Raw genomic sequence first — 27,126 nt, forward strand, 5'->3', positions numbered from 1 at the left:
GGCCTTGTCCCCACTTTCGGTAAGTATTTTTTACTTCGTTTTGGCTAGTGTAAGAGAACCCCGTTATTCACCACGACCCACCTCTACTTTGCCTTATCTAAATGTAATTTTGCTACATTTCATCAAAGTGAACGTAACACATTAATGAAGAAAATGGAATGAATCCAAGAGGTGAATAAGTGTAGCATACATACCATACTGCTTTCTAAGTGTCTAGCCCTGACCAAGCAGTATTTCCCTAGTAACTTTGTCGATTGAACCTCTGCGGTAATATTTAGGCATTCGTCGAATGAACCGAGACTATAAGCACCTCCATACAGTTTTCCTGGCGGCAACCTTCCGCTAGCGTCTAACACTAAAAAAGTATTTATTTAAGTCGGTATTATTATTAGCTAATAGTATTTAGAAATTGGTGTTGCTGATTGTCACCGTTTTGTTCTGATATTCCAAACAGGGAATTCGTGGAAATCGGAAATTTCGTAATCATATTGTGTATGAACAAGGAAAAAAGATGCTTGGGCCTATGGAGCACTCGCTAGAGAGTTTAATTGAACATGTATATGGTCGCGCCGAAAGATAAAAAAAAGCTGACGACAGCTGAAGTTACAATCTTCACACTATGAGAAAAACAAAGCAAAGTAACTTACTTTGAAGTGCCCAAAGTTCTTGCTTATGCGCCCCTGTAGTAACCATCTCCAGGTGATCTTTACAGTACTTCGAAATATCTGTCGCTTTTGAAAAGTAGTCCATTATTTCATTAATAGAAGGGATGAGAAATGTGGTGTTATGGGCATCCTCAAACTGCGAAAATGCTTGACCAACAAACAAAATTGCACATAGCCCTGTAAATGAGTACCGGCTCATCTTTATTGTAAACACCAACTTTTTTCGCCGCTCCGAGCACAGTAAATAATAAATGTCGTTTATAACCTTTTTTATAATCCCCGGAAGATTTAATTCCGTTTATTGGACGTGTTCCCGCATATACGACCAATTAGGTTAGATTTACGTATTAGTCTACATACAGTGGATCAACAACTCTTCTTGAGTTTCGAGTTTTACAATATACCTATCTGTAATACCTACATCTGGAAATTATAACTAATTGACTCATCTGTTTGGCAATTATCATGATTATCTGAATAACTATTTTTTATTACACTAATTGACAATAGTGGGGCATCTTCTATCAACTTCCAATAATTTGGTACAACTTCGTTGGTATAGTAGGTGTAGAGAATGAGGGACTCCCTCTCTGAATGTAAAAAATGATATTACAACAGAATTCGCATTAAGATTCTCTCGTTTTGAACCACAACTAAGAAGGCCTGGTCCAAAGATTTAGCCAAAATCCATATCGGGGCCAGACATGGTGAAAGAGGTTAGGGTGTCCAACGACATCTTTAATCTTTCTTAATTCCATTTTTTCCAGTAGGTAAATTTAGAGCTTAAATGCATGAGATTCAGTACAATCTTTATTACATTTATGTACTAATAAACCTAAAATTAATTTACTGCCTTGAAGTGGATATACTCGACCTGTTTAAGTTACTCGCTTTTAACGCCCTTAAGATCATGCGATGGTTCATACATACCACCTACTATACAGGGTGATTCCTATAGTACCTGCCACCGTTTGGGAGCGTGTAGGTGGTGCGTAGGGGAGTATTTTGATATAGGACACTTGGGGTCGGAAATCTAAAATAAGGGTGCCAGAGCCAAATTTCCCTTCTGGAATTTCGCGCCTGTAGGTAGGCAACCCAACCGGCCGGCGGTGCACACGGAGCGATCTCAGGCGGCGATGTGTGGCCCACGAAATCCCGTCTGCAACGACGCGTATCAAGTGAATAAACACTATGGCACGTTTTACTAACACGGAATACGCGGACATGCACTTCATGTACGGATTGGCAAATGGTAACGCACGAGCTGCACGACGAGCGTACGCTGAGCGGTATCCAAACCGTCAGTTACCCTGCAGACAGGTCTTTCAAGAAGTTCACTTCCGACTGTGCGAGACAGGGCAATTGCAGGTAAGCTGACGGAGGCTTAACTTTACACACAGATTCGTGATGCACATCGATACTTGGGTCATTTAAGCACCCATTTCGAAAAGTTTGTTTGTTTACACCGACCTCCTCCTATTTCGCAGCCCACTAGCGCCCGTGATCGCGATCGCCCGTTGGTAAATGCCTTAGAGGAGGATGTGTTGGAACGTTTCGAGGCAAACCCGCGTACTAGCACTCGACTTGTAGCAGATCAGGTGGGTTGTAGTCAACACACAGTGTGGAACATCGCCAACAACAACAACTTACACCCCTATAAGTTTAAGAAAGTGCAAGAGTTACGGCCGGGTGACCATGAAAGGAGGCTGGAATTCTGCAACTTAGTCGTCCAGGAGGAAGAAGCTAATCCGAACTTTCTGAGGAGCGTGCTAGTTACTGACGAGAAAGGATTCTCAAGAGAGGGGACCTTCAATCCTCGTAACAGCCACTACTGGGCGGAGCACAATCCTCATGAAACGTTTACGCGAGGATACCAGGACAAGTTTTCTTTAAACGTTTGGGCTGGCATCCTGGGGGACAACCTACTGGGGCCTTACATCCTCCCTCCGCGTCTAAATGCCCATAATTACCTGATTTTCCTGCGCGAGGTGCTACCAGAACTTTTAATGGATGTTCCAGTGAACTTGTACTGGGACCACTGGTTCCAGCACGATGGGTGCCCTGCTCACTACGGGCGGCAGGTGAGGGAACACTTGGACCAAACCTATCCGGACAGATGGATCGGCCGTGGAGGTGCGGTGGAGTGGCCTGCCCGCTCGCCCGACATCACCCAATTAGATTTTTACTTGTGGGGTGTGATGGAAGCGCACGTCTACGAGACTCCCGTCGAATCCGAAGAGGACTTAATTGCGCGCGTCGTCATGGCCGGAGAGGCTGTTCGCCAGGACATAGGAGTCTTCACGCGAGTTCGAGGGGAGTGGTTGGCTAGATGTAGGAAGTGCATTGAGAACAACGGTGGCCACGTTGAACACTTGTAAACGTTATTGCTTTTGACTGTCGTTTTCCCTCCTTCCCTCCCATGTCGCTTCCTCGCGCTAACTCGCTCTGCATCGCTCCGCGCGAAACGTCGGTCGGTTGGGTTGCCTACATACAGGCGTGAAATTCCAGAAGATAAATTTGGTTCTGGCGCCCTTATTTTGGATTTCCGACCCCAAGTGTCCTATATGAAAAGACTTCCCCTAGGCACCCCCTATACGCTCCCAAACGGTGGCAGGTACTATAGGAATCACCCTGTATGTGATAGTAGGCATGCAAAAAGGAATACCTGCGTTTCGTTTCTAAACGTGTGTTTTATAACGTTTAAACCCCATAATTGTGGGTATTATCTCAACGTAATACAAATCTGACATGAAATGTATGGGATATAATCTCCATCGTCTCTTTCCACACTGCTATTTGCCGGTTTTTTAGTGTTGTCAACAGTATAGAAAGTTATTACTTACATGGTTACGGCTCAAATTAGCCGCACTGTTTTCAAACCTTTGCCCCAACAACAGTTACGATCAACAGAGTCGACAACAAATAAATGAACTCTCAGTGCAAATAAAGAACCTCCATAATGTAGACAATAGAATATTGATACGACCTTACGTAGGCAGACTGCTTTCTTTATGTGTGTACAATAATATTGGCACAATCACCACCCACAGAAACCTGATAGATACGATTGACCAGTGACAATCATGTACGATTTGGTTTTAACTCACGAAGTTTAGTTATTGCAATTAATTAACATCAAATTTATAACAGTAATCAAATTATTATTTATCACTTACAATTTATCACATAACTCAAGCGCATCGAAGTTGGAACTGACTGGAATACGCTACAACCACAATTTGCTTATAGCAAACGGCAATGGTTCTAGAACGATTCGGAATGCTCCCTCTTAAAACTGTTGCGTCTCACAGCACGGACGATGATGTTGCGGAGACATACTCCCAGGCAACACCGGTTCTGTACCGCGAACTTGATGGCAATACTTGCACGACGACGCCTTCTTGCATCTTCCATTATTGAAAACAATCCACCGCCTTACTAATGGGTTGAGGGATTCCTGTAGGGTTAAAGCAACAGACCAATATTTCTACCCTGGTGACCTGGAATACCAGCTCTAGCATATTGCGCACGATGCGCCTGTCCAAGGCAAAAGGGCAGCTTTGTGACGCCATGGATTTGTAGTTTTATTAAGTACCGTACTGTACTCCAAAAATGTTTGTAACCAGGTTTATCATAAGATCGGTGGTTTGTTATCAGATAATTAGTGATGTGGATTGTAAAATAACGATTTGTAAGTTACATAAAAAAACGGTTATATTACGCGTAACTTACAAGAGGTCGGTTTTTTTATGTAATTTACGTAACTTACGTTTTTTATGTAAAAAACCGTAATTTTTGTAAGTTACATAAATGTAATACCCATTTGATACATTTTGATCGGTACTACCACAGACCATCAACGGTACTACCAACGTAAACGATTCACCGTTGAATCTAGTTTGGTTTAATGAAGATGATACAGCATCTAATTCGCAATCTGGAACTTCTTCCTCCAAACGACGCGTGATGGCGAAATACCTACTGCTTGGGTATTTTATTTAATACACCAAAATATATAATTTAACAAGTGTTTTTGTTTTCAAACACTCACAAAATTCAAAAAGGTTTATGGAATATTTAAAAAAACATAAAAAACATAAATGACTGGTAATTTTACAAAAATATTTGTAAATTAGGTACATAAAAAACATAAATTACTGGTAATTTTACTGTAAAATTACGGTTTTTTTTAATAAATGGTAAGTTACATAAATTACATAAAATACATAAAAAATATAAACAATTGGTAATTTTACACGTAATATTACGCACTTAAAAAAAAACGTGTAATTTAACATCACTACAGATAATACAGAAATCGTCCCTGCCTCTGAAAGAAACAAACCTTACCCACCTCGGGACGTAGAAAGTAAATTTTCATTTCAGATACATTCTGGAGGAGAAACTTAGCTTAATACCAGAAGCTACACTGAAATAATATTTTAGGGCTCTTCTCTAAAAAGTGTTTGGTGACAGCGGTGTGTGATGAGAAGCGAGCCACCCTGTAGTGCAAAATTTACTTGTTGTCAACGTAATTTCCGGTTTACACATTGCAAATAGCAGTCGGGACATCATGTATGTAAATATTTACATGTATTTAATAGGTTCTGGCGGGAATTTCGTTCAAAAAGACCCAGAATTGGAAAATTTGTTAAATTGTCACTTTAATGTTAGTTTTTTATTGCAAATTTTTTTTTTTAATTGATTAAATTCCATAAGCAACCAGAATAGTATTACATTCTATGAGCTTATTGTCTGTCATTATCAGGCGTGAGTAGAGGGACTCCCAGTGGAGTCAGTCCGCTATTGATCTACGAGATCTTTTGGCAATTTCTTCTTAAGGCGTCTGGGCGGAGGATCTTCTGCGAGAGGTGTCACGAGCTCGTTGGGGTCAAGTTCCAATGTTGTTTGATGCTTCGCAGCATATTGATTGATTATCTCAGTCACGTAGGGAATATTTAGGTCCGAGTGAAGAGTTTGGTTGGATACATACCAAGGAGCGGCTGTGATAATACGGAGGGTTTTTGATTGGAAGCGTTGAATAATATCAGTGTTAGATCGACTTGCACAGCCCCATAACTGACAACCGTAGGTCCAAATGGGCCGAATTATACACTTGTACATCAGTACTTTGTTGGCTAGTATTAACGACGACTTCCGTCCGATGAGCCAATATAGCTTTCTCAACTTTAAGTCCATTTCTTTGCGTTTTTTGATAATGTGAGTTTTCCACGTCAACCTGCTGTCTAGATGGAGTCCCAAGTATTTGACTTCCTTGGACTGAGGAATGGGTATATTATGGAGAGTGACAGCTGGGCAGATTTCGTGTCTGGTCGTAAATGTAATGTGTGTCCATTTACTTTCATTCACTTTGATTCTCCACTTAATTAGCCACTGTTTTTTTTCGTTTAAGTGGGACTGTAAAGAAGCTGATGCTGCTAACGGGTCTTCATTACATGTAAGTATCGCTGTATCGTCAGCAAATGTGCCAATTTTCGTTTGTTCTGTTGTAGGTAGGTCGTAGGTGTATAGGAGGTATAGTATAGGCCCTAGTACTACACTACACTACCTTGGGGCACACTTGCATTGATGTCTTTGATTTGGGATATTTCCTTGCCATGCTTAACTTGAAATGTTCTATGAGTAAGATATGTACTTATTAGTAAGTAATACTCGTGGGGCAGCGTTTTCTTAAGTTTGTAAAGTAATCCTCTATGCCACACTCTGTCAAAGGCCTGTCGTACATCCAGGAAGACAGCAGTACAAAAGTTTTTATTTTGAAAAGCAGTTTGAATTATATTCGTTAAACGGTGGCACTGTTGAATAGTTGAGTGCTGCTGTCTAAATCCAAATTGGTGGTTAGGCAGCCATGTCTCTTGCAGCAGATTTTCATTAATACGTCGTAAGATTAATTTCTCAAGCAACTTTGACACCAGCGGCAGGAGGCTTATAGGACGATAGGAAGTGATTTCATTGGCAGGTTTTCCAGGTTTAGGGATAAGGATTATCTGCGCAAATTTTAATTGCAGCGGCCAATAGGAGAGACTAAGGATTCTGTTAAAGAGTATTTGTAGGAAACGAATTCCGTGGTCAGGTAACTGTTTGAGAACTATTGCCGTTATCAGGTCGTGGCCTGGAGCTTTTTTGTCTTTTAACAATTTTATCTCCTGTACAATTTCTCGAGGGTTAATTTTACATATTGGCGGTGACAGCTGGAGTGGAGATTGTAGTTCTTCTTCAACTTCCTCGTCTATTTCATTAGAGTTTGGTTGGAAGACGCCTTCTAGGTAATGTGCAAATGCTTCTGCTTTTTCTTTGTCGGACCTCAGCCATGAAGTTCCTTGATCGCGTATTGGAGGAATATGTGTTTTTGGTTTTTTTATGCCTTTAGTGGCTTTCCATATTGTATTGTCGGTGATAGTTAGTGATTTCAAGTATGCTTGAAATATCTCGTTCCGGACAGCTTGTAATTTGTTTCTGAGTTTATTGTTAAGTTGATTGAATTTCCTCTTATCTTCAACACTGTGTGTGCGGTGCCATTGTGCCCTTGCTTTTCTTTTCTCCTTGACAATTTCCATGCTTTCGTTAGAAATATTGGGGCTATGAATTTTAATGTTTTTTAGCTGGGGTGTAGCGGTCCAGCCCGCATTCTGTATCGTAGTTATGAAGTGGTTTGTAGCATATTCTAGGTCTTGTGTGGTTTTCAGGCTTAAATTACAGTCGAGGTGTTTCTCGATGTACACTTTGAAGGTATCCCAATCCGTCTTCCTGTTACTGATCGATGGGCTGGGTGTTTTATAGATGATACTTGTGCTAATTGTGACTATAACCGGAGAATGATCAGACGTAAGATAGTAATTTGAAGTAACATCCATGTAATTAGCGGAAAGCCCTTTGGTGATGAAAAAGTCTAAAAGATCTGGAACTTCTCCTGGATCCGATGGCCAATAGGTAGGGCTCCCAGTAGATAGAAAATTATAATTGTTATCGGTAATAAGTTTAAGAAATTCTCTGCCTTTTGTTGTAGTTAAGCGGGATCCCCAATGGGTATGCTTGGCGTTAAAGTCTCCACCTGCTATACATTTTTGGCCTAGCGTGTCAAAAAATGGCTGCAACGTTTGGTGAGTCAATTTGTGTCTCGAAGGACAGTAAATGGCTGAAATTAGTAATGGAGTTGTGAGCTTTTCAACCTGGATTGTCGTGACTTGTAAGAATTCTGTTTTGTAATCTGGTAGTTCCGAGTGAATAATAGAATTTCGAATAATTATAGCTGAACCGCCATGCGTAGTGCCATCAGGGTGTTCGGTGTGGTACACAGAATAGTAGGGTATTTTTATGTACGATCTGTTCGTGAAATGGCTTTCTGAGATAAGAAGAATGTCTATATTGTTAAGTTTGAGGAAATTACCAGTTTCAAGGTGTTTATATTGCAAACCATTGGCATTCCATAATGCTATTCGAGGAAAGTTAGCCATTAGTGAGTTAATTTGGTTATGACGGTGCTTAACATGTTCAGGATTATACTATTTTGTTCAAGAAGCTGGTTAAATAGGTTCATGAATTCATCAAGGAATTTTTGAAGTGTCAAGTCTTGGTTTGGGTAGGGATGGTTTGAGGCAATATGGGCGTAACTTAGATTAGATGGATGGGGTTGATTAGGGAGTTGTCGAGTAGGTTCTTGTCGGTTCAGATTTGGAAAATTTCGTTCTGTTAGTTGAATTGGAAAGGGTCTTCGAGTTGTTAATTGATTATTTGGTTGGTATTTTTTTCTAAGTTCTCGATATACTAAGCATCCCTTATAGTTGGCCGGGTGATCTCCCTCGCATAGTGCGCATGTGGCTTTAGTGTTCCTGGTTTTAGGACAAGTCATAGTATTGTGGGGTCCCCCACATTTTACGCATGCATAAGGTCTATTACAATATGTTCGAGTATGTCCGTAATTTTGACATCGTGTGCATTGAACTATTTCTGTGTTTTTCCTTGGGGGTTTAAAACTGACAACCAGGTTTTCTAGCGAACGAACGTTAAAAATCTCTTTGTTATTCTCGGCCGGTTCAAGGTCAATGAAGAATCTTGGAAGTGGTTCTTGTGATCGTTTGCTTTTTATGTTTATAATATTGCGCACTTTGTGCCCTACGTTGTTAAGAGCAGTTATTATTTCGTCGGTTGAAGTGGAATGATGGACATGTTTCAAAACCACCTTGTAGGGGCGATCTTCTTTCATTTGATAGGAATGATATATAATCTTTTGTTCGTTCATGTATTTTATTAGATTTCTGTATGTCTCGGGAGTTTTTGCATTTATCTTAACTACATTATTAGTTAGGCTCTTAGTTGTATATTGTTCGATTTCTGCTACTGCGGTTAGACTTTGTATCATTTGATCATACTTGATCACGCCTTGTACAAAAATGGGTGGCGGTTTATTGCCTATTGAAGTTTCTGATTCTTGTGTATTATTGCAAGTACCTAATGAAACTAAATACTTAAGCAATTTTTAAATTGCAAATTTAAAAATTGCTTAAGCATTTAGTTTCATTACTCTTAGAAGGCGTCAATAAGGGAAGATTTAATCGTAGTTTCGACGTAAGGTAAAAGTTTTATCTGGACAGATGTATTGTAAAAATCGTTATCGTTTTCAAGTCCCCTGAGGGTATTTGCAGGTTCTTATAGATTTTAACGAGTATCTATATTGAAATATATATCGGCGATTTTTAGAGGTCTGCTAACTTCTGGAAGATTTTTAGAAATCCTGGCTAATTGTTCAAACGTTTTTAGAGCTCAAACCGAAAGAATTCAATAGGTGTACACTGAGGCATAGATTAAATAGCTAGAAAAGTAATGACATACTTATATTTTTACAACTTGAACAATTAACACCTAAAAACTAAAGCCCAGCACTCACTAACACGATGTCTTTGGACGACGTTTCTATAGTCTGGAAATTACAACGTTTCCATTACCTCACGCATCATCAGGTTTCGGTTCTAAAAATCAGACAATAAACTAAAGCTAGTGCTAGCCATTTATCACTCCACCTCTTTTTTTAAAGAAGTACTTAGTTAGCGCTTGAATTGGTGATTCAATCGCCACTGTCATAATCAGCGCTGCTAGCAGACTAAATACATAGAAACCCCAAAATGACTGAAACTACGATCAATTCATGAAGATGAATGTCAAGATCAATACTTACCATGTCTTTTTCCTCCAAGTGAACTGAAACTTTTATATTTCCGTATAGAATTATCCCCATTAGAATGTGAACCAAGTACAAGGAGTACATTAGCCTAGATAGAATCCTGAATATGTTTGCCGAAAGAATATTGTTAATAACGCCTGAAAAGGGTTTAAGCAAATTAGAAAGAAAATACCTAAGAGCAGAGACGTAAGAAACAATGAAAATTGGTACAATGTTTAATTCTACTTCAGTATTGTGTGATCCTGTCAGATTTTAGCCCTATTCGTTAGAGTAGCTTGATTTTTAGTATAGCTAAATAATAAGAAAAAATAACCTTACCCCCAAATCCAAAGTGGCAACTGTACAACATCCAACATACCCCCAATGACCAAGCAGGGCGTCTCAAGGTATAAAATGCGTTACTTAGTTTATCATTGTCCAACCTGTGTTCGTTTCCCGCAAAAATGCATGTTATCAATACCGATATTGAAACAGCCCATGTCGCCAGCGCAGCCCACTGGAATAGCTTAATTAGTTGCGCGTAATTTTTTTGTGATTAGCAGTACGTGGGGAATGTTGGGGCGGTTTTTTTCTACCGAATGTTTATACATAATGTACCCCAGTATGAAACCTATAAGCCAAGATGATGCTCTGCTATGCGTAGCTGTGTAGTAAAGTGACATTGCAGGATATCTGAAATTAGAACAATTGATTGATTTGTTTCGATGATTTAGAATATAACAACATTTACAATAACAATACCTGTAGTTACTGTCAAAAAATATCATTACATAGCTTAGGTTATAATTGAGCTCAATGTGATGATCAATATCTTGTCTTTCCCTCCGCAACCTCGTTTCCTCATCTAAACCTGGCAATTATTTTAATGTTTCTCTTTCCCTCCCTTAGATTACTGCGGTACCCCAACGTTATCAACTCCCTATACCTTTCGTTTCCTCTTGAATCTCTATCCTCGATCACGGCAGCTGAACTTGTACATCTTTTTCCCTTTTTCAGGTTCTTGTTCTTTGTTCCCACCAAATCCGTTACCGTTGCCTTTTTTATGTTTGATTGTTTTTGGCATAAACGTGGAAATTTTTGCCCGAATTTAATGTCTTTGTGTAAACTTAGTCAACTAATCAGCATAATCGATCATTCATGATTAGAGCTTTGTTAAATTTGAATAAGATTCAAATTGTCCATTCAAGTTATTACGCTTTGTATGTGTAATGTAGCTTATAATTTTGGGAATATTTGAATATTTATGTACATGTTACTATATCTCCTTGGGGAGTTTATTTTTGTTTTCATATTTAAGTACAATAAACCAGTCTTTATTTTGGAATGTTCTCAATTTCATACGGGGAGAGGTATGCTAGAAATTGAGTGGCGATCAACCTGGGTAAACGCAACGAGAAGTTCGAAGACCATTTACCCAGAACGAACTACCGCTGTGCAAGTCTCTCAAACTCTTATTTTGTGTTTAACCCTGAGCTGAGAAGGCAGCTCCAACCCAACACCCGTTATATTTTCCAAAAGTTCTTCTCTGTTTTTATTTCCGTGATTTCTCCTTCATATTATTTCTGTTTCTTCATCATTTTTCCTTACATATTCTTTTGTACTTTTTTTATGTTCTTTCTCCTTCTCCTGGATGAGATGCTCCCAACTTGTTTGAGCCCTCTCTTCTACTCCTACTCAAATAAACAATTCTATTAAACAGTCACAGTTGACTATGGTTTCCGTTAAAAGAAATAAAAGTTTTGTTCGTAACTTGTCTTTAATTTTGCTTGCTTTTGTGCTACTTCAGGTAAAAGGATTGGTAAATAACGACCACTAAAGTTTTAACTTAAAACCCTTGCATACACACAAAGTGAGATGTAGGTTCCTAATACTATCACCGAGCCTGAGTGCAGAAGAAGATGGGCGATATATAAATTAGTGCATTACCATAAGACTCGCTACAGTACTTTAGTACGTTGTGGTACGGAAAGCACCATTACTGGCTACCATTATTTCGTGAATGTTTGGGAATATAATTATTACAAGATCCCATATAAGGTCAACCTTCGCTCATGTGTTTGCTGGGTGAAATACATTTTTTAACAATCTTAATATTTAAACATACACATTGTAAATGGGTTGCCTAAGAAAATGAAGTCAAGATTAATTATCCCTAGTTATCACATGGAGAAATCGCATGCATACTCTCTTACATCGATGCGTACACCATGATCAGCTGTTACTCTGTGTCCTCTTTCACCACCATAATTGTATGATTCTTGCAGTTCTTTGGCCTGTCATTAACCCCAGAACATAGAATTTCGAACGTGAATTACATTAATTTTAATTAAGGGTAGTTTTGACTTATTTTTTTAGACAACCTATTTGCAATGTGCTTGTGAACATATCACGATTGCATTTAAATGTATTTCACTCGGTATACAGATGGGTGAAGGTTGACCTTATGTGGGACCATTCGCACGTTACTATAGCACTAATGTCATGCGTCACTTTGGCAAATATTTCTTTGAATACCAAAATATTGCTAAGTACACAATTTGAATTTAAAGTTCACTTCATTTTCTAGAAATCTGGTGTCATTTTACGTATATTTCGTCATTCTTAAGTTGGCAAAACTGAAAAATTTTATGTGACAGCTTTCTTTATTTATAAACATAGGTGACAGCTAATTTTTGTAGGAAGCTATGTTAACTTCTTCGTCTACTAAATTGAAATGGGTGTAACGTGTATAGTTAATGTAATAAAAGTAGTATAACAGGTATGATATACAATACAATTTTAGGTTTTGTTCAACTTATACACCAAATAAGCGAAACTTCTGTCACTTGTGGATACACCTTAATAACATCACCTTTGAAGCGGATACAGTCTAAACCCCTGAATGCATTAGGGAAGAAGAATATCGTAGAGAAGGTTACACAAAGATCAACTTCTCTGTATCGATCACCGAGGGAGGAAACCCGGGCACTTCCTGCATGTTTCATGTGCCAATTCGTTCGTATCGACTGCCGATTAACTTTGGATTCCTTTTCTGTATAAATCGCTGCTTAATATCCACCCCTTTATAAATGTCGAGAGGGGAAGGAATATCGCTCGCATTTTGCATGGATCGCCTCTAAGTTAGTGATCACCGATTAACTTGGAACGCCTTTTCCGTATGAATCGCTGCTTAGCATCCACCGCCTTATACGGTCGAGAGAGGAAGTAATATCTGTTGCATCTTCATGTAGAGAACTACTTACTGCTATTATGATATAATTAAAAGCACACGTTAATAGTTGTATATATCATTGTTTAACGTTTATTAAATCGTGGAAAAATAACATAACCTCTTAAGAAATTAAAGGTGGCATTCAGGAATGTTAACAACACCACTACCAACTGAAAGACAATCATGAAATTTGGAGTAATATAACCTCACTTTTGACGAAATTAATTTTAACTTTTAATTAAGATTGTGGAAAATTTAGGGCTTCTTCCGCAAATTGTTTAATTGAAAACGTGTTATTAAGGTGCCCTCTATCCATTTCTATCAGTTTCATGATCGTACCTGGGGGGCTTATTAGCGTCACATAACCGATCTTTGAACTCACCCTAAATGAAATGGAGTATAGGCGTGTATTACAGTGAAAGTGACAATAGCAAACAATGTGTAATAACTTACGGATACACTCCCGACATTTGCATATTGAAGATCCAGCTCAGACCGAAGCAAGTTACAGCACTTAAAATAATAAGTACTCCCATTCCAGATAACGCAACTTTGGGCATTTTTCTCAATCCTAAAAGTAAAATAGGGGATAGCAAGTAAAGCTGCATATCAACTGCAAGGTACCATCCTTCAGGAACACACTGAACAGGAAGCAAAATTCAATCAAGAGTGAACTATTAATTTTAAACTTGCCTACCATATTCCACAACTCATTATAGTTTTGAACGTATAAGAGATTTTTCCACCACTCACTTGGACAGTTATTAGTTAGCAGTCCAACAGTTTCTAGCCAGACAGGCCCGAAGCTGACGTACTTGAGTAAACAGACTTGAAATAGCATTAATACTGCTATAGTCGGAGTTAACCTAAAGATTTACAGTTAAGCACAGTTAAGCGGTTCGAGAGTTATACCTTATATATCGGACGGAGTAGTAGGTAAATAGGTTTAATTTGAATTTTGAAGACAGAAAACCATAAGAAATTAGCACTGCCGATAGTACTAGGAAAGTGTCAACATTTACGGACGAACTCGTTAGATAACCACTGTGTGAGCTCATTATAAACTAAAAATGAAAGAGATCAACAAGGGTAGGTACCTATCGGAATATGTAATACCTCGAAAGCGTCCTGCAGGTTGGTGGCCGGTAGTCTTAATATCAACAGGTTAAAATGTGCGTAGGCAGTCCATGTCATGGCCATTACACGAATGCCATTCAAACACGTAATATCATTTGAGCTTTCTGTTACTGTAAAAAGCCTTTTCACATTTGTTAATACGGAGAATGATAGTAACCAAGATTTAGAGGTTTCTAAAGATTATTATAAAGTAGAATGTCAATGGAAGTGTAATACCTTTCTGGTAGTAATACAAGTAGTAGTCAAGTACAGTCGCCACCAATAAAATCAATCCGATACATCCAAACAAGCATCTACATACTACTTTAAGTTAAGTCACATATAAGATCGTACTTACAAGGCGACTATGGCTTTTACATCAAATTCAAGGACGTCATCGGACGTTTGACATTCGGTGCTTAGAGCGTAATTATTGAAGCATAACTCTCTGATATCTGTTTTAGAGCATGTTTTTGGAACACATATGGCACGCACTCTGGGCACTGTCCTGGTAATACCCTAAAACAGTAGTAGATGCAATGTACATTGGTTGTTCCGGTTCTGGTAACAACGTGCTTTATCCCTGAACGTAGTGAGATGAATACGTGCAAATGCATGAAAATGTTGTCAAGATCAATTGCATCACGTACCGTATTATTATCCGTCCGATACATGTCCAGTAAGCAATACTTCCCTTGAAATTTTTTTGACCCAACGTAGACATTAATACCTAAGCATTCGTCAAATGAACCCAAATTGACGTAATTACCTTCTAGGGATCCGGGTGAATGTAGTCCATAGGCATCCATCACTAGAATAAATTAACTCTAATTAGTCTATTAAGTTATTTTCAATGCACAAAAAAATCTGAATCACAAATTACTTGTCGATATCTTGTTGCAGTGTGTAGTGGAGCAAAAAAATTTGTAGCGTGGTTTGGTAAAACCTGTGAAAGTTAATTGTCGCAAATAACAAACATGATACAACAAATGAAAAAACAAATAAAACAAAAATTTGCATAGTGTAGAGAACGAATAGGAACTCCATAATCGACGCCACTCTCGTTAGTGACAACTGGTCCAAAAAGTGCAGGATTGGAACGTCGAGGCAAAAAAAGAAACGCTTAGTGACCACCACTACATATCGTAACACAAGAACTAACAACGGGGAGCTGGAAAAGGAAACGCTCAGGGCGGAATATAAGGCGCGTGGCATGGGACTAAAACAAATTAAACAAAATAAGAAAAAGAAATGTTGGGAATGTTTGCCCGACGAATTAGTCAGTGACGTATGGTGAAGGACATATTGGATTAACTTATTTTTCGCCTTGATGTCCATACCCGCGGTTATGACCACACCGTATATTTGTGGAGTCGACCGCCTCTGCTGAACACCCGGTATAAAAAAAGGCACTTCATTACGAAAGTGTATATGTTGGATCTAGGAGTCGAAGATACTAGCTAATGGTAATTGAGTTAATTTCTAGAGTTGTATTTACGCCGCCGCTACCGTAATTAACGCTGCAATTAACCCGTTTGCAACCGTTCCCGTCCGGATATATCAGTTGGTTTTGTTGCATCCGAAAGAAGAGGCCAAATTAATATTTTAGAATTTCAACCATGATAAGGCAGGTTTTTGCTTCCTATGGTAAATTAAAACTCCAAGTCCATGGCTAATTAAGTGAATGAAACTAACAGTAGCTAAATAAATGAGTTTCAGAAACCCGTCCGATTGTGATGGACCTTATCTCTAAAGAAGCGCTCTTAATTAACTTGAATGTTGATACCGGTCCCATATCTTTCCGATGTCGGGGAAGAGCGTAATTAATTGAAAACCTTTTAATTTGTTTAAACGTGTCGAGAGTATAAACGGACTGAGCGGTTATTTCAGTTTGTTCCTACCCGAAATGGACGTTTCGATAAATATAAAACGCACAATGAAATAGGATCTATTTGCATTTTGCATACTCGCCAGTTCCGTTGTGTAAGTACCGAAATTTTGAGCTTTGCCGTAAACCGTATTTGATCATCAATCTTTTACATTCTTTACGTTTTCACCGTCGTTAAATCTTGCTACCTTTTGCACTTTATTTGCATCCTTTCCGTTTCATTATGCTTCGCAATTAAGCACCGTATTTATTGAAATTAGCCTTTAGCATTTGCTGAACTCGTCCGATTTCTGGAGGTGATACCGCCGACCTTAGCCAGGGGCGAGACCGTACCAGGGACCGTACCCTTGGTGACGCTCGAGACCATCTTCCCGTCCGTCCGTTGGGTCGACCTAGCACCGACCTTGCTGATACGTTCCTCCGCTCCCATGATTTACTTATTATACTTTGTAAATTTATTTGAAATTAAATTGAAATTGCGAACTACCCCAAGTTCGTCGCAATAGGGGAAAGTGGGAAAAAAAGTACAAAAGGGCACAGACGTGGAAAGGGAGGGGGCAAGAGAGCAGGAGGAGTGCGCTGACCATTGTGGGATAACCGAGAAATCCTGGAAAAATTGTTCCCCCCTCGAACGGGTGGATGTTGAACGCCCATACTGTTTCTTCTTGCAATTAAGAATGAGAAAAATCAAAAAATACGTTTTCAATTCTGTTTCTTCTGACTACAACTCAAACCAACTTTTTCGTTACTATATTGTTATACAACTTGATTATTTAATCAAATTGTGCTAACATAGCCGGCCGCATTAAACGATTCGTTTAATTATTCATCTTCATTAAGCAATGGACATAAATTACGTACTGCCCGCTTATATAGTCCAGATTTTGTTTTAAAAGTCGCCACTCTGATGATGTTATCATCACCGGGATGAACTTCAATAACTCGTCCAATTTTCCAGTGCGCAGGAGGTGTATTATTTTGTTTAATTAACACGATAGTCCCTGGTTTGACATTATCTTGTGCTGTTTTCCATTTTGTACGAATTTGGAGATCTCCAAGGTAGTCCATTGACCAGCGATTCCAAAATTGTTATTGTAGCTTTGATAAATACTGCCACCTGGATAATCTATTAGTGGGAATCTCCACGAAGTCAGTATTCGGTATGGCCGTAAGTCGACGACCAATAAGGAAATGAGAAGGATGATAGTCATTAGGGGAAGAAGAAAGCGGGTAAAGAGGGCGCGAGTTAAGTAAACATTCTATTTCAACAATTACTGTTAAATACTCTTCATATGTAAGTAATGCATAGCCTAAAACCCGTTTTAGATGAAATTTAGTTGATTTTACGCCTGCTTCTGCTAGGCCGTTGAAATGTGGTGATGAAGCTGGGGAAAAATGCCACTTAATCCCTTCATAAATTAAAGACTTTTTAAATTGATCTACATTTTTGTTAAGAAATTCAAACATAGTTTTTAAGTCATTATTTGCTCCTATAAAATTACTACCATTGTCACTGAATATGTTATGTGGTTTTCCTCTTCTAGATGCAAATCTTCTAAATGCAGCTAAAAATGCGTTAGTAGAGAGATCAGACACTAATTCAAGATGACATGCCTTAGTAGAAAAACATACAAATATACAAATATATGCTTTCGTTATTTTGCATCCTCGTCCTTGTCTATCTTTTAATTTAATTGGACCACAATAATCAACCGCACAATTGGTAAATGGTGGTGACGGAGTGACTCTTAACTTTGGCAACTGTGCCATTATAAGAGCAAAAGAATTTGCTGCGCGTCTACGACAAATCACGCAATTTTTTATTACTGTTTTTGCAGTCATACGCGCAGACAATGGCCAAAATCTTTCTCTTATAATAGCAATGAGAGAATTAGGGCCGCAATGTAAATTCTTTGTGTGTTCATATTTAAACAAAAGTTTAGTAAAGTAATGTGATCGAGGGAGTATAATTGGATGTTTTTTCTCATATGCAAGTAAAGCTTTACTGAGTCGACCTGTAAGTTTTATCAAGCCATCATTATCGAGAAAAGGCGTTAATGAATTTAATTTACTACGCTTAGGACATTCCTTTCCCAATAAAAAGGCTTGGTACCTACTCATTAGGAAAACTTTCTTGTTGAATTACCTTTACGATTTTATTAAGTGCATTATTGCGTTCAATTAATGAAAGATGCCCAGTATTAATTTTAGAAGAATTCCGACTATTATTGATGAATCTTAAAACCCAACACATTACTGATACTAGTTTATTAAAATTCGAAAATTTTGAAATTAAATTACTTATTTGGTTTTGAAATTGCACTATTGTTAATATTTTAGGTTTTTGAATTTTTAACCAGGTAGGTCAATATTATTGTCATTGCATTCTGAAAAATACTCCGTGGTACTACATAACCTTTCTGGACCAAACCACCATAAACTATTAGATATTATTTCCTTTGGATATAAACCACGAGATATTATATCCGCAGGATTATGGTTTGTTGATACATACTTCCACGAATGTGAATTAGTTAACTCCAATATTTGATAAATACGATTCGCAACAAATGTTTTTAATATGTTAAGTGGAGTAGGTACTTATCCATCTTAAAACAACAGTAGAATCGGTCCATAAAATGCAATTATCAAATTGAATTCTAGACGATTTGAGTACTTTATTTACTAACTCTGAAAGTAATACTGCACCACAAAGCTCAAGTTTGGGTATTGTTAATTCTTTAACTGGGGCAACTCTGGACTTTGCTGCAAGTAAATGAATTTGCACATTTCTAAATTTGTCTGCTGATCTTATATAACAACAACCACCCTATGCTAAACGACTAGCATCGCAAAAACCATGCAACTCATTTATAATTGAATTCGGTAACCTTGTACAGCGTGGTACTTTCAGATTATTTAATATTTCCAAATTCTCGTTGAATTCTTTCCATTGAATATATAATTCATGTGGTAAGGGTTCATCCCAAGATAATTTAAATTGCCACAAATTTCGCATAAAAATTTTTGTTTTACATATTACGGGTGCAATTAGTCCTAATGGATCAAAGAGTTGAGCGATGTATGATAATACATCTCTTTTCGTCAGTGTATTTGGAATTAGGGTTGTATCAATTTTAAAACATAGTTGATCTTGGTAATGTAACCAAGGTAATCCAAGAGTTTTTAATATGTTACAAGAACTATCTGAAACTGTTTGATGTTCAATATTTTTTAATAACGAATTACTAATACTTTGAATTATTTCGGAGCTATTAGATGCCCACTTACGTAACGGCATTTTTGCAGATTGTAATATGTTATAAATGTCCTTTGATGTTTGAATTAATTCTTGGGCAGAATCACATCCGGTTAATAAATCATCTACTACGTAGAAATCTTGAAGTATAGCTATGGAAGCTTTCGGAAAAATTGCTTGTGACTCTAATCCAAGTTGATGCAAACACCGTATTGCTAAAAAAGGTGCGCTTGATGTTCCATAAGTAATTGTATTTAGTTTATAAGTTTTAATATTATCTTTTGGATCTTCTCTCCAGAAAACTAATTGAAATTGCCTATCTTTATCATCAACAAGTATCTGCCTGTACATTTTTTCTATATCTGCACTTACAACGAATAAATTTTGGCGAAAACGAATCAAAATTGAAAATAGATCTGATTGAATAGTTGGTCCAACCATTTGTAAATCATTTAGTAACTTACCAGATGAAGTTTGTGCAGATGCGTTAAAAACGACACGCAGTTTTGTTGTTAAACTTGATTCACGAATTATTCCATGATGTGGCAAATAATAATTTGGAGTAAAAGGTTCTGACGTAAGTAATGTAAGTAATGTCATATGACCTAATTGAATATATTCTTGCATAAATTCATCATACTTCTTTTTTAGATTAAGATTTCTATTGAACCTTCTTTCTAAACATTGAAACATTTTTAATGCATAATTTTTAGAGTTTCCTAAATGTTGTGTTGTACAATCCTTAAAGGGAATTCGTACAATAAATTGTCCTGAAGAATCACGTTTGTACGTAGATTTAAAATGATCTTCGCACAATGTTTCTTCTTTTGACCATACACAAATATTAGGCACCGATTCCAACTCCCAAAATTTTGCAAGTTGTTCTTGTAATATACAGTTATCTGAAACCTTCACTACATTACACGCAATAGTATGGTCATTTTCTTTTGAATTTATTGATACTGAAATAATCCATCCTAAAGAAGTATTCTGCAGTATAGGTTTATTAAAACCTAAAGAAATTTGACCTTCGCGCAATAAATGCCAAAAGAGAGATGCACCGATTAATAAATCTACATCTTGCGGTTCGTAATAATTTGAATCCGCTAGTCTTACATGATTAGGTATTTTTAAAGAATTGTTTATTAATCTATCAGGTAATCGCCCTGTAATCTTAGGCGTAATTAAACAAGAAATTGTTGTAATGAACGAATTAATTCTCGATTTTATTATTAGTTCGCATTTATTTTGTATATTGCTCACTGAGTTATTAATTCCTATCACCGATATTTTTGTTGGAATTTTTGTTAGACATATTGATTAAACATACTTTCAGTAATAAAGCATGATTGTGATCCCGAGTCCAACAAAGCTCTACAAGCAAAGATATTACCTTGTGCACTCATCACATGTACTATCACAGTTGAAAGTAAAATATTAGAATGATTGCAATTACTGCTAATAGTCATACTTATTTCTTCAACATCAGATACTTCATCATTTTCCGGAAATTCTGAAATTTGTCCCACATTTACTGGAGTCACTTCTTCGAAATGTAACAGTATATGATGCCGTTTATGGCACTTTTTACAAGTATCCGATTTGCATGTTTGACTCGCATGATTAAATTGAATACAATTTGTACACAGACCTTTTTGTTTTACTAATTGGTACCTATCCTGAGGGGACAAATTTTCGAACTGCGCACATGCAAATAGGTATTAAGTGATTAGCATTACAAATCGGACAAGATGACGTTTTTGAATGATTTGACACAACCTTATTTGATGTGACGTTTAAATTCATTTTAGGTTTACTATTATTGTATGACCTTTGACATTTATTGATTTTCATACAAACGTCAGCCTTTCTTTCTAAAAATATTAACATTACCTTTAAACTGATCCTGTTGTTATTATTTGCTTTATATTTCTCCCATTCTTTAAAGGTACATTCGTCCAATTTTTCGGAGATAACAGAAATCAACAGTAAATCCCAGTGCTCAACCGGTACCTTTAGAAGTTGCAAACAACGAACGTTTTTATTTCTACTAATCTACTAATTTTCTGATCGCTTCGGATGATTCTGTTTTGCAGTATGATAACTTCAATAATGATTTTATGTGATTATCAATAAGTACTTCTTCTTTATTAAATCGTTTTAGGAGAAGTTCCCATGCCACAGTATAGTTATCATCGGAAAGCGTGATACTCTGAATGATTCTTAAGGCTTCATCGGATAATGTTGATTTTAAATATTGAAATTTCTGCACCTTAGAAAGATTTGAATTACTATCTATAATTGCTGAAAAGCTGTCACGAAACTCCAACCACATATTCATGTGTCACCATTAAACTTTGGTAGCGTTAATTCTGGTAATTTAACATTCAGTGACATTGGCATATTTACAGAGGTTGACGGCAAGACATTTTCGATGGAAGAAATAGCTTTTGCTTTAGAAACTGATGAATAAAATAGTTTCAAATTCATTAAGCTCTTCTACATTTGTAGAAGTCGACCCTATTTCTTCTAGCTGAAGATGAATATGAGTAAATTCCTCAAGTATATTTTCAATTTTATTGATACGTAATTTAAGCTCAGATCTATTGAAATCGTTTTTTAAATCATTAATGTATGATGAGAAGGCATTAAGCTTGTTATAAAGAAATTCTCGTTTTACTAAAAGGGATTTTACATATGCTTTATTTTTATTTGACATTACTGGTCAAAATAAAATTCAGTGCGTTATGAATTATTTTAAAGCAAATTAGAATGATCACTCTTACCTCGCAAAAGAAATTGAGAATTTGTGGAAAGGATATTTGGTCGTTGACACTGTTAGATGATCCGCAAATGGACAGATATTGGATTCTTGTAGCTTCCGATTGAATATTGTTGGTACGAATCGACGAATTGGCGATTCACGTATTATTGCTTCGGTAGAATTGATTCTTCGTAAAGCAGGAGGTTACTTTTTGCTCGGGCGCCAAATGTTTCTTCTTGCAATTAAGAATGAGAAAAATCAAAAAATACTTTTTCATTTCTGTTTATTTTGACTACAACTCAAACCAACTTTTTCGTTACTATATTGTTATATAACTTGATTATTTAATCAAATTGTGCTAACACATACCGCATGGATTGTGATGACTGCCAGTATACTCTTGCAAAGCTAATATTGAAAATGAACTTCTACAGTGAAAAGCATCTTAAGAGGAAAAAGACAAGTTCGGAGAAATAAAGGGACTGTATGCACATAGATTGTACTTGCAGATCCAGGAATGGTTAGGAAACCCTCTACCTCCCATTGATTAGGCATTCGAGAAGGACGAGGATAATCACTCATCATTTACCATTTACAAAAAATGTATGATAACTACCAGGTGACGAAATATTCATTTAATGGTTCATATTCGCCAATTGCTCACATAAAAGTAAGTGGTGTTTGCTAAGATTCAACTACTGCAAACAACATGCGAACGAAATTGTTATGATTAAGGCCGCTGCTTTTATTACTTAAAACCATAAACGTCTAAACTAATGAAAATTATACATTAATTTCCATTAAGTATGCAAAATATAGGGCCCAAATTTCATGTTGACGGAGACCATTTTGCACGATTTGCAGCTGAGCTCTGCACAGGTTTTAAAAAAATGCATCCACTGCAGCAGTATCTATAGAAAAGTTTGGCGAAGAAATCTGAGTAAATAACAAAAATAGCAGACAGTAAAAGCATCCTTGAGATTAGAAGTCCTGAACGTCTAGTTGAATCCCGTTTATTACTCTTGTCGCTACTATACTTAAAGTAGGTGTTATAATTATAAGGATTAAAAAGTTAATTAATGTACACTTCACCCCTCCCCATCTTATCTACTTCAAATCTCCCATATGTCATGCTTGTCTCTCCTTAATGATCTTTCGTATAATCCAGCGTGTCCTTCGCGCCTCTACCATACCACAGAGTCATCCGGCCATGTCCACTCACTCACATACTCACCTCAAGTTATCCGAACCGCCCTTATGATTCAATCAGCTTTCTTTATGCTTTCAGTCCGATTTCCTAGACATTCTTTTACCTCTCCTCGAAACCATACCCGTCCGCGTCCCGGCCTTGTTTGCGCAACCTTCTTTTCTTCCCCACCCCCTTCTTTTTTTCCTACACGCCTCCTCCGAACCTTTTTTTAAGTATCCGTTACATTTCACCTACACTACTCCATATTAACGTGTTATTCACCTCACCCTCACCTCTGCTTTTAGACCATCATAAGTTACATCCACGCATATCTCACGTGGCATTCACGCTCAGTTCTGGTATTCCTTCCCCACGCTTCTTTCAGAACCTTTTCATTCCTAATGCAAACCTTCTTCAGTACAATAGTACAACGACACTACTCCCCTAGAAAATTAAAGTATTCGGCCCCTAAGGGGCCTCGTACTTCAACATTTCCTGGTCAATAATGTGTTATTTTCCTTAAATAGTTATTTATTGCGCATATTCGTCGATTGCTCACATAAAGGTACTTGCTAAGGCAAAAAGTTCATTTAGTTCAAACAAAGTATGAGCGAAATGGTCATAATTATAGCTACCACAAAGACCGCTGCTAAAATTACACAGGTCAACAAAAAATAATTTTTTTTTGTGCATGGGATTTACATAATATATTCTGACTATAATAAGCAAAAATAAATAAAAAGTGCAATTAGACATCGAAAATATTTGCTTTTACAAAAGTTATAGCAATTTGATTGAAAGCTTTCAGGGGCGAAAATTAAAGCTGGAATCTTTGTTTTCCCTAAAAAAAAAAAGAAAAATGGAGGGTGATATCTTCCCGCGGTTACTTAGCAAAGAGGAAAAAAATCCTGGAACAGTTTTAAGGCAATAGTCCATGGTTTCCCGTTCAGTGTTTCCTGGGAAACCATAGAGCTAAAAATTATGACGAGCTGACGGGTTTTGGTTTTGCATCATCGAGTATAAAATGTCTCTAAAGATGCACAGGTTAGATTCTCATTTAGATTAATTTAAGGATAATATGGGATAAAATATAATAACGAACAATACTTACTTTTAAGTGCCCACATTTCTTTTTGGAGTAAACCATTTTGTAACATTTGCAGCTGATGTTTGCACTCACTCGAAATATTAGCCTGTCGTATGATCTTTGCAAAAAATGCGTCCATTGCGTCTGTATCTATAAAAAATTTGCCTGCTTCTGTAGTTTGCGAAGAAGTCTGAGTAAACAACAAAAATGCACATAACACCTTGAATGGGAACATCTTAATTGTAACTTGAACTGCCAGTTTCTACGTACAAAAAGGATCATTGAGATTATTATAGTCCTAAACGTCGAGTTTAATCCCGTATATTGCCCTCGACGCCACTGCATTTTAAGTCGGTGTTATTATAGGGATTAGTAAATTAATTCCTTCTTAACAGACACCTAATATGGAGTCCTAATGGCATTGCGCTACTGAAATCCTTTGCCCGAGGCTGAAAAGAACAAGTTCCATACACTTTGACCTTTGGTTACTTTCAAATTCTTTACTACTGTTCCTTCACTGGTGCAAATACAGGTTCTATCTTCACGGCTTCACTAAGTTCATTTACAATGGAATCCTTTCAATAGCATTTTCGGATATACTCGACCGCCTTTCCTGTCTTCTTCAAAAAAAGAGGGTGGCTGAGTTCACTGCTGTTTTTAATAGTTGGTCTTTCGTTTAAAGTCACCAAACGAATGATTATGTTTAAATAATTTATAACAACCCTGAAATTTCCATTCAAAAATAAATTTCCTTGTTTTAAACTTAAGCCGTTTCCTAGAAAATTCACACTTAAGTGTATAAAATCGTCTCCACGTAAGTATTAAGTATACGCAATTGTATGTCGCTTGAACAATATCTTTTTAAACTACGCTGTTTATATTTTAAAACGATACCGAAACTACGAAATTGGCAACAACTACGAAAGGTGGCAGTACTACGACTACTCCTAGTGTTTTTAATTGTGCACCAGAGGTTTCGGGTCACGGCTTTAATTCAGAATGGAAATTATTGGTTTCCAGCTGCTTTCTGCTCGGACCGACTATAGAATTCCCGCCGTGTTACCGAAAGTCAGGTACGGGATGCGACAACACCGCCGGCTGCAGTACCAGACGCCTCTGGGTCGACAGGACTTGAGCTTGGGCAAGTCACCTCTACCCCTAGCAGACGACTGAGACTGGCCGGCTTAAGATTTCCAAACCGCCAGGAGTAGGCACTTGGGCAAATTGAGGCTTGTGCGCACCGAACCCTCCGCTACCGCTGGGCGTCACCGAACCCTCCGCCACCTAGCAGTGTAAGCTGCAACGAAATAAATACTTCCTTGTTTATGTTGTGCTTCGTCACGCCATCACCTGGCCACCTGGTCCTCGACCTGGTAAACATTGGCGCCCGACAACGTGGTTCTTCGATGGCAACACGACCTCGACGACACCCACGCCCACAAACTGGTAATGGCCACGTCAGCCCCGGCAACAGCACAACCAACATAGCCATGCAGCAGAACCCTGTTACCAGTCCAGTGGCGCCCATCAACTATGGTAAGGACGCTAGTAGACGCGCTACAGAAAACCAGGCTTCCATACTTCAGCGGCGACCAGCTGGAGGACTTCACTACCCTAGAACAGAAAGCTGTTAAAGAAAATCTTGCACAATTAAAAGGCGAAGCTGCGCAATGGTGAACCACCTACCAGGTATTTTCCCAAGCTATCACGACCTCAAACAATTCCATACAGAGGAAGTACGACAACGATCGAACTCCTGGGAAGCTGAATATCGAGTTCTTCCCCAGGAAACAAAAGGGTGCGTTCGGCTACGTCTTTCTCCAGTGGAAGTCCCAAATAGCGAAGCGTCTGGGCATCTGAATTGCCGACCATATTGACCTCTTGAGTTGTTACATCCTCGTGTACGACCTTTTTTAAGCAGCGTGCAAAGTATAAGTCCCATTGATCTCGTACGTCTCGCCAGTAGTTTTTAACACGGCCACAAAGCCTCCGCCCATGGCACTCCAACTCTACTCGCAGCCTTCAAACATCCATCGAACACTCCCAAGTGCCACCATTGCCCGGAATGTCATTTTCACTGGCAAGTACGGCTTGACGCACACGTGAAACCACTCACCGCCTTCTCCAAGCTACCACTTTAGAGGCATTCCTTTTAGGCTTAAAAACGCCCCAGCTACGTTCCAAAAACTGATTACTCCGGTCCTAGTGGGACCTGCGCATTGGTTTACCTCGACGACATAATCGTTCGCTCCGACACATGGAAAGACCACATCCGCCATCTCCATCTCATCGTATAAAGACAACAACAGCGTTGCCTCCGGACAGCTAGCGACAAATGCCACTTCGAGGTACAAATCATTCAATACCTCGGGCACATAATCACAGCAGCCCAGCCCAAAGCCGAACACGTCGAAGCCATCCGCGCCGTTGAGAAACTCACATCCCGCAAACAACGGCGCAATTTCCTGGGCCTAACGAACTGACCTCGGGGATACGTCTGCCGATGCGCAGATCTGCAAGCAACGCTCGACCAGTTACTCAAGCAAAACACACAAGAACCAGGAGCCCAATCCCGCCCAAAGAATATTTTAAAATTTCAGGCACGTAAGTCATTATTAGCAGATTTTTGTTTCCAAACTTAAAACGAGCATTCAAACTGGAAGACCATGCGGGTTGATGCCGTTATCAGGTTGATAAGCGACCGTTATGACGGCTTGAGAAATTCCAATTAAAGTAGGTTTTAGTTGG

The 27,126-nt window shown here is 38.1% G+C and overlaps 1 protein-coding gene across 1 annotated transcript; it reads right to left on the reverse strand.

Annotated features, from left to right (window-relative positions):
- Positions 1-9,524: 9,524 nt before the first annotated feature.
- On the reverse strand, positions 9,525-24,625 carry LOC116169729 (nose resistant to fluoxetine protein 6-like). Its single transcript, XM_031485883.1, has 13 exons — positions 24,403-24,625; positions 14,842-15,002; positions 14,550-14,710; positions 14,429-14,505; positions 14,192-14,385; positions 13,988-14,139; positions 13,773-13,941; positions 13,529-13,716; positions 10,410-10,536; positions 10,183-10,360; positions 9,859-10,001; positions 9,704-9,815; positions 9,525-9,652 (listed from the first exon to the last, which is right to left on the reverse strand). The coding sequence occupies exons 1-13, from the start codon at positions 24,611-24,613 to the stop codon at positions 9,630-9,632; spliced, it is 1,896 nt and encodes a 631-aa protein (XP_031341743.1). The 5' UTR covers positions 24,614-24,625; the 3' UTR covers positions 9,525-9,629.
- Positions 24,626-27,126: the final 2,501 nt, after the last annotated feature.

The sequence above is a fragment of the Photinus pyralis genome, unplaced genomic scaffold, assembly GCF_008802855.1.
Source record: "Photinus pyralis isolate 1611_PpyrPB1 unplaced genomic scaffold, Ppyr1.3 Ppyr1.4_LG4, whole genome shotgun sequence".
NCBI lineage: Eukaryota > Metazoa > Arthropoda > Insecta > Coleoptera > Lampyridae > Photinus > Photinus pyralis.

What these genes read in the sequence shown, in the direction of transcription:
- LOC116169729 (XM_031485883.1), bottom strand. Translation starts at nt 24,613, where the DNA reads ATGTTCCCATTCAAGGTGTTATGTGCATTTTTGTTGTTTACTCAGACT. An exon ending in ATCGGACGGATAATAATACG is followed by an intron (nt 14,711 to 14,841) that starts GTACGTGATGCA and finishes CTACTGTTTTAG; the next exon opens with GGTATTACCAGGACAGTGCC. An exon ending in CAAATGTCGGGAGTGTATCC is followed by an intron (nt 10,537 to 13,528) that starts GTAAGTTATTAC and finishes TTCTAATTTCAG; the next exon opens with ATATCCTGCAATGTCACTTT.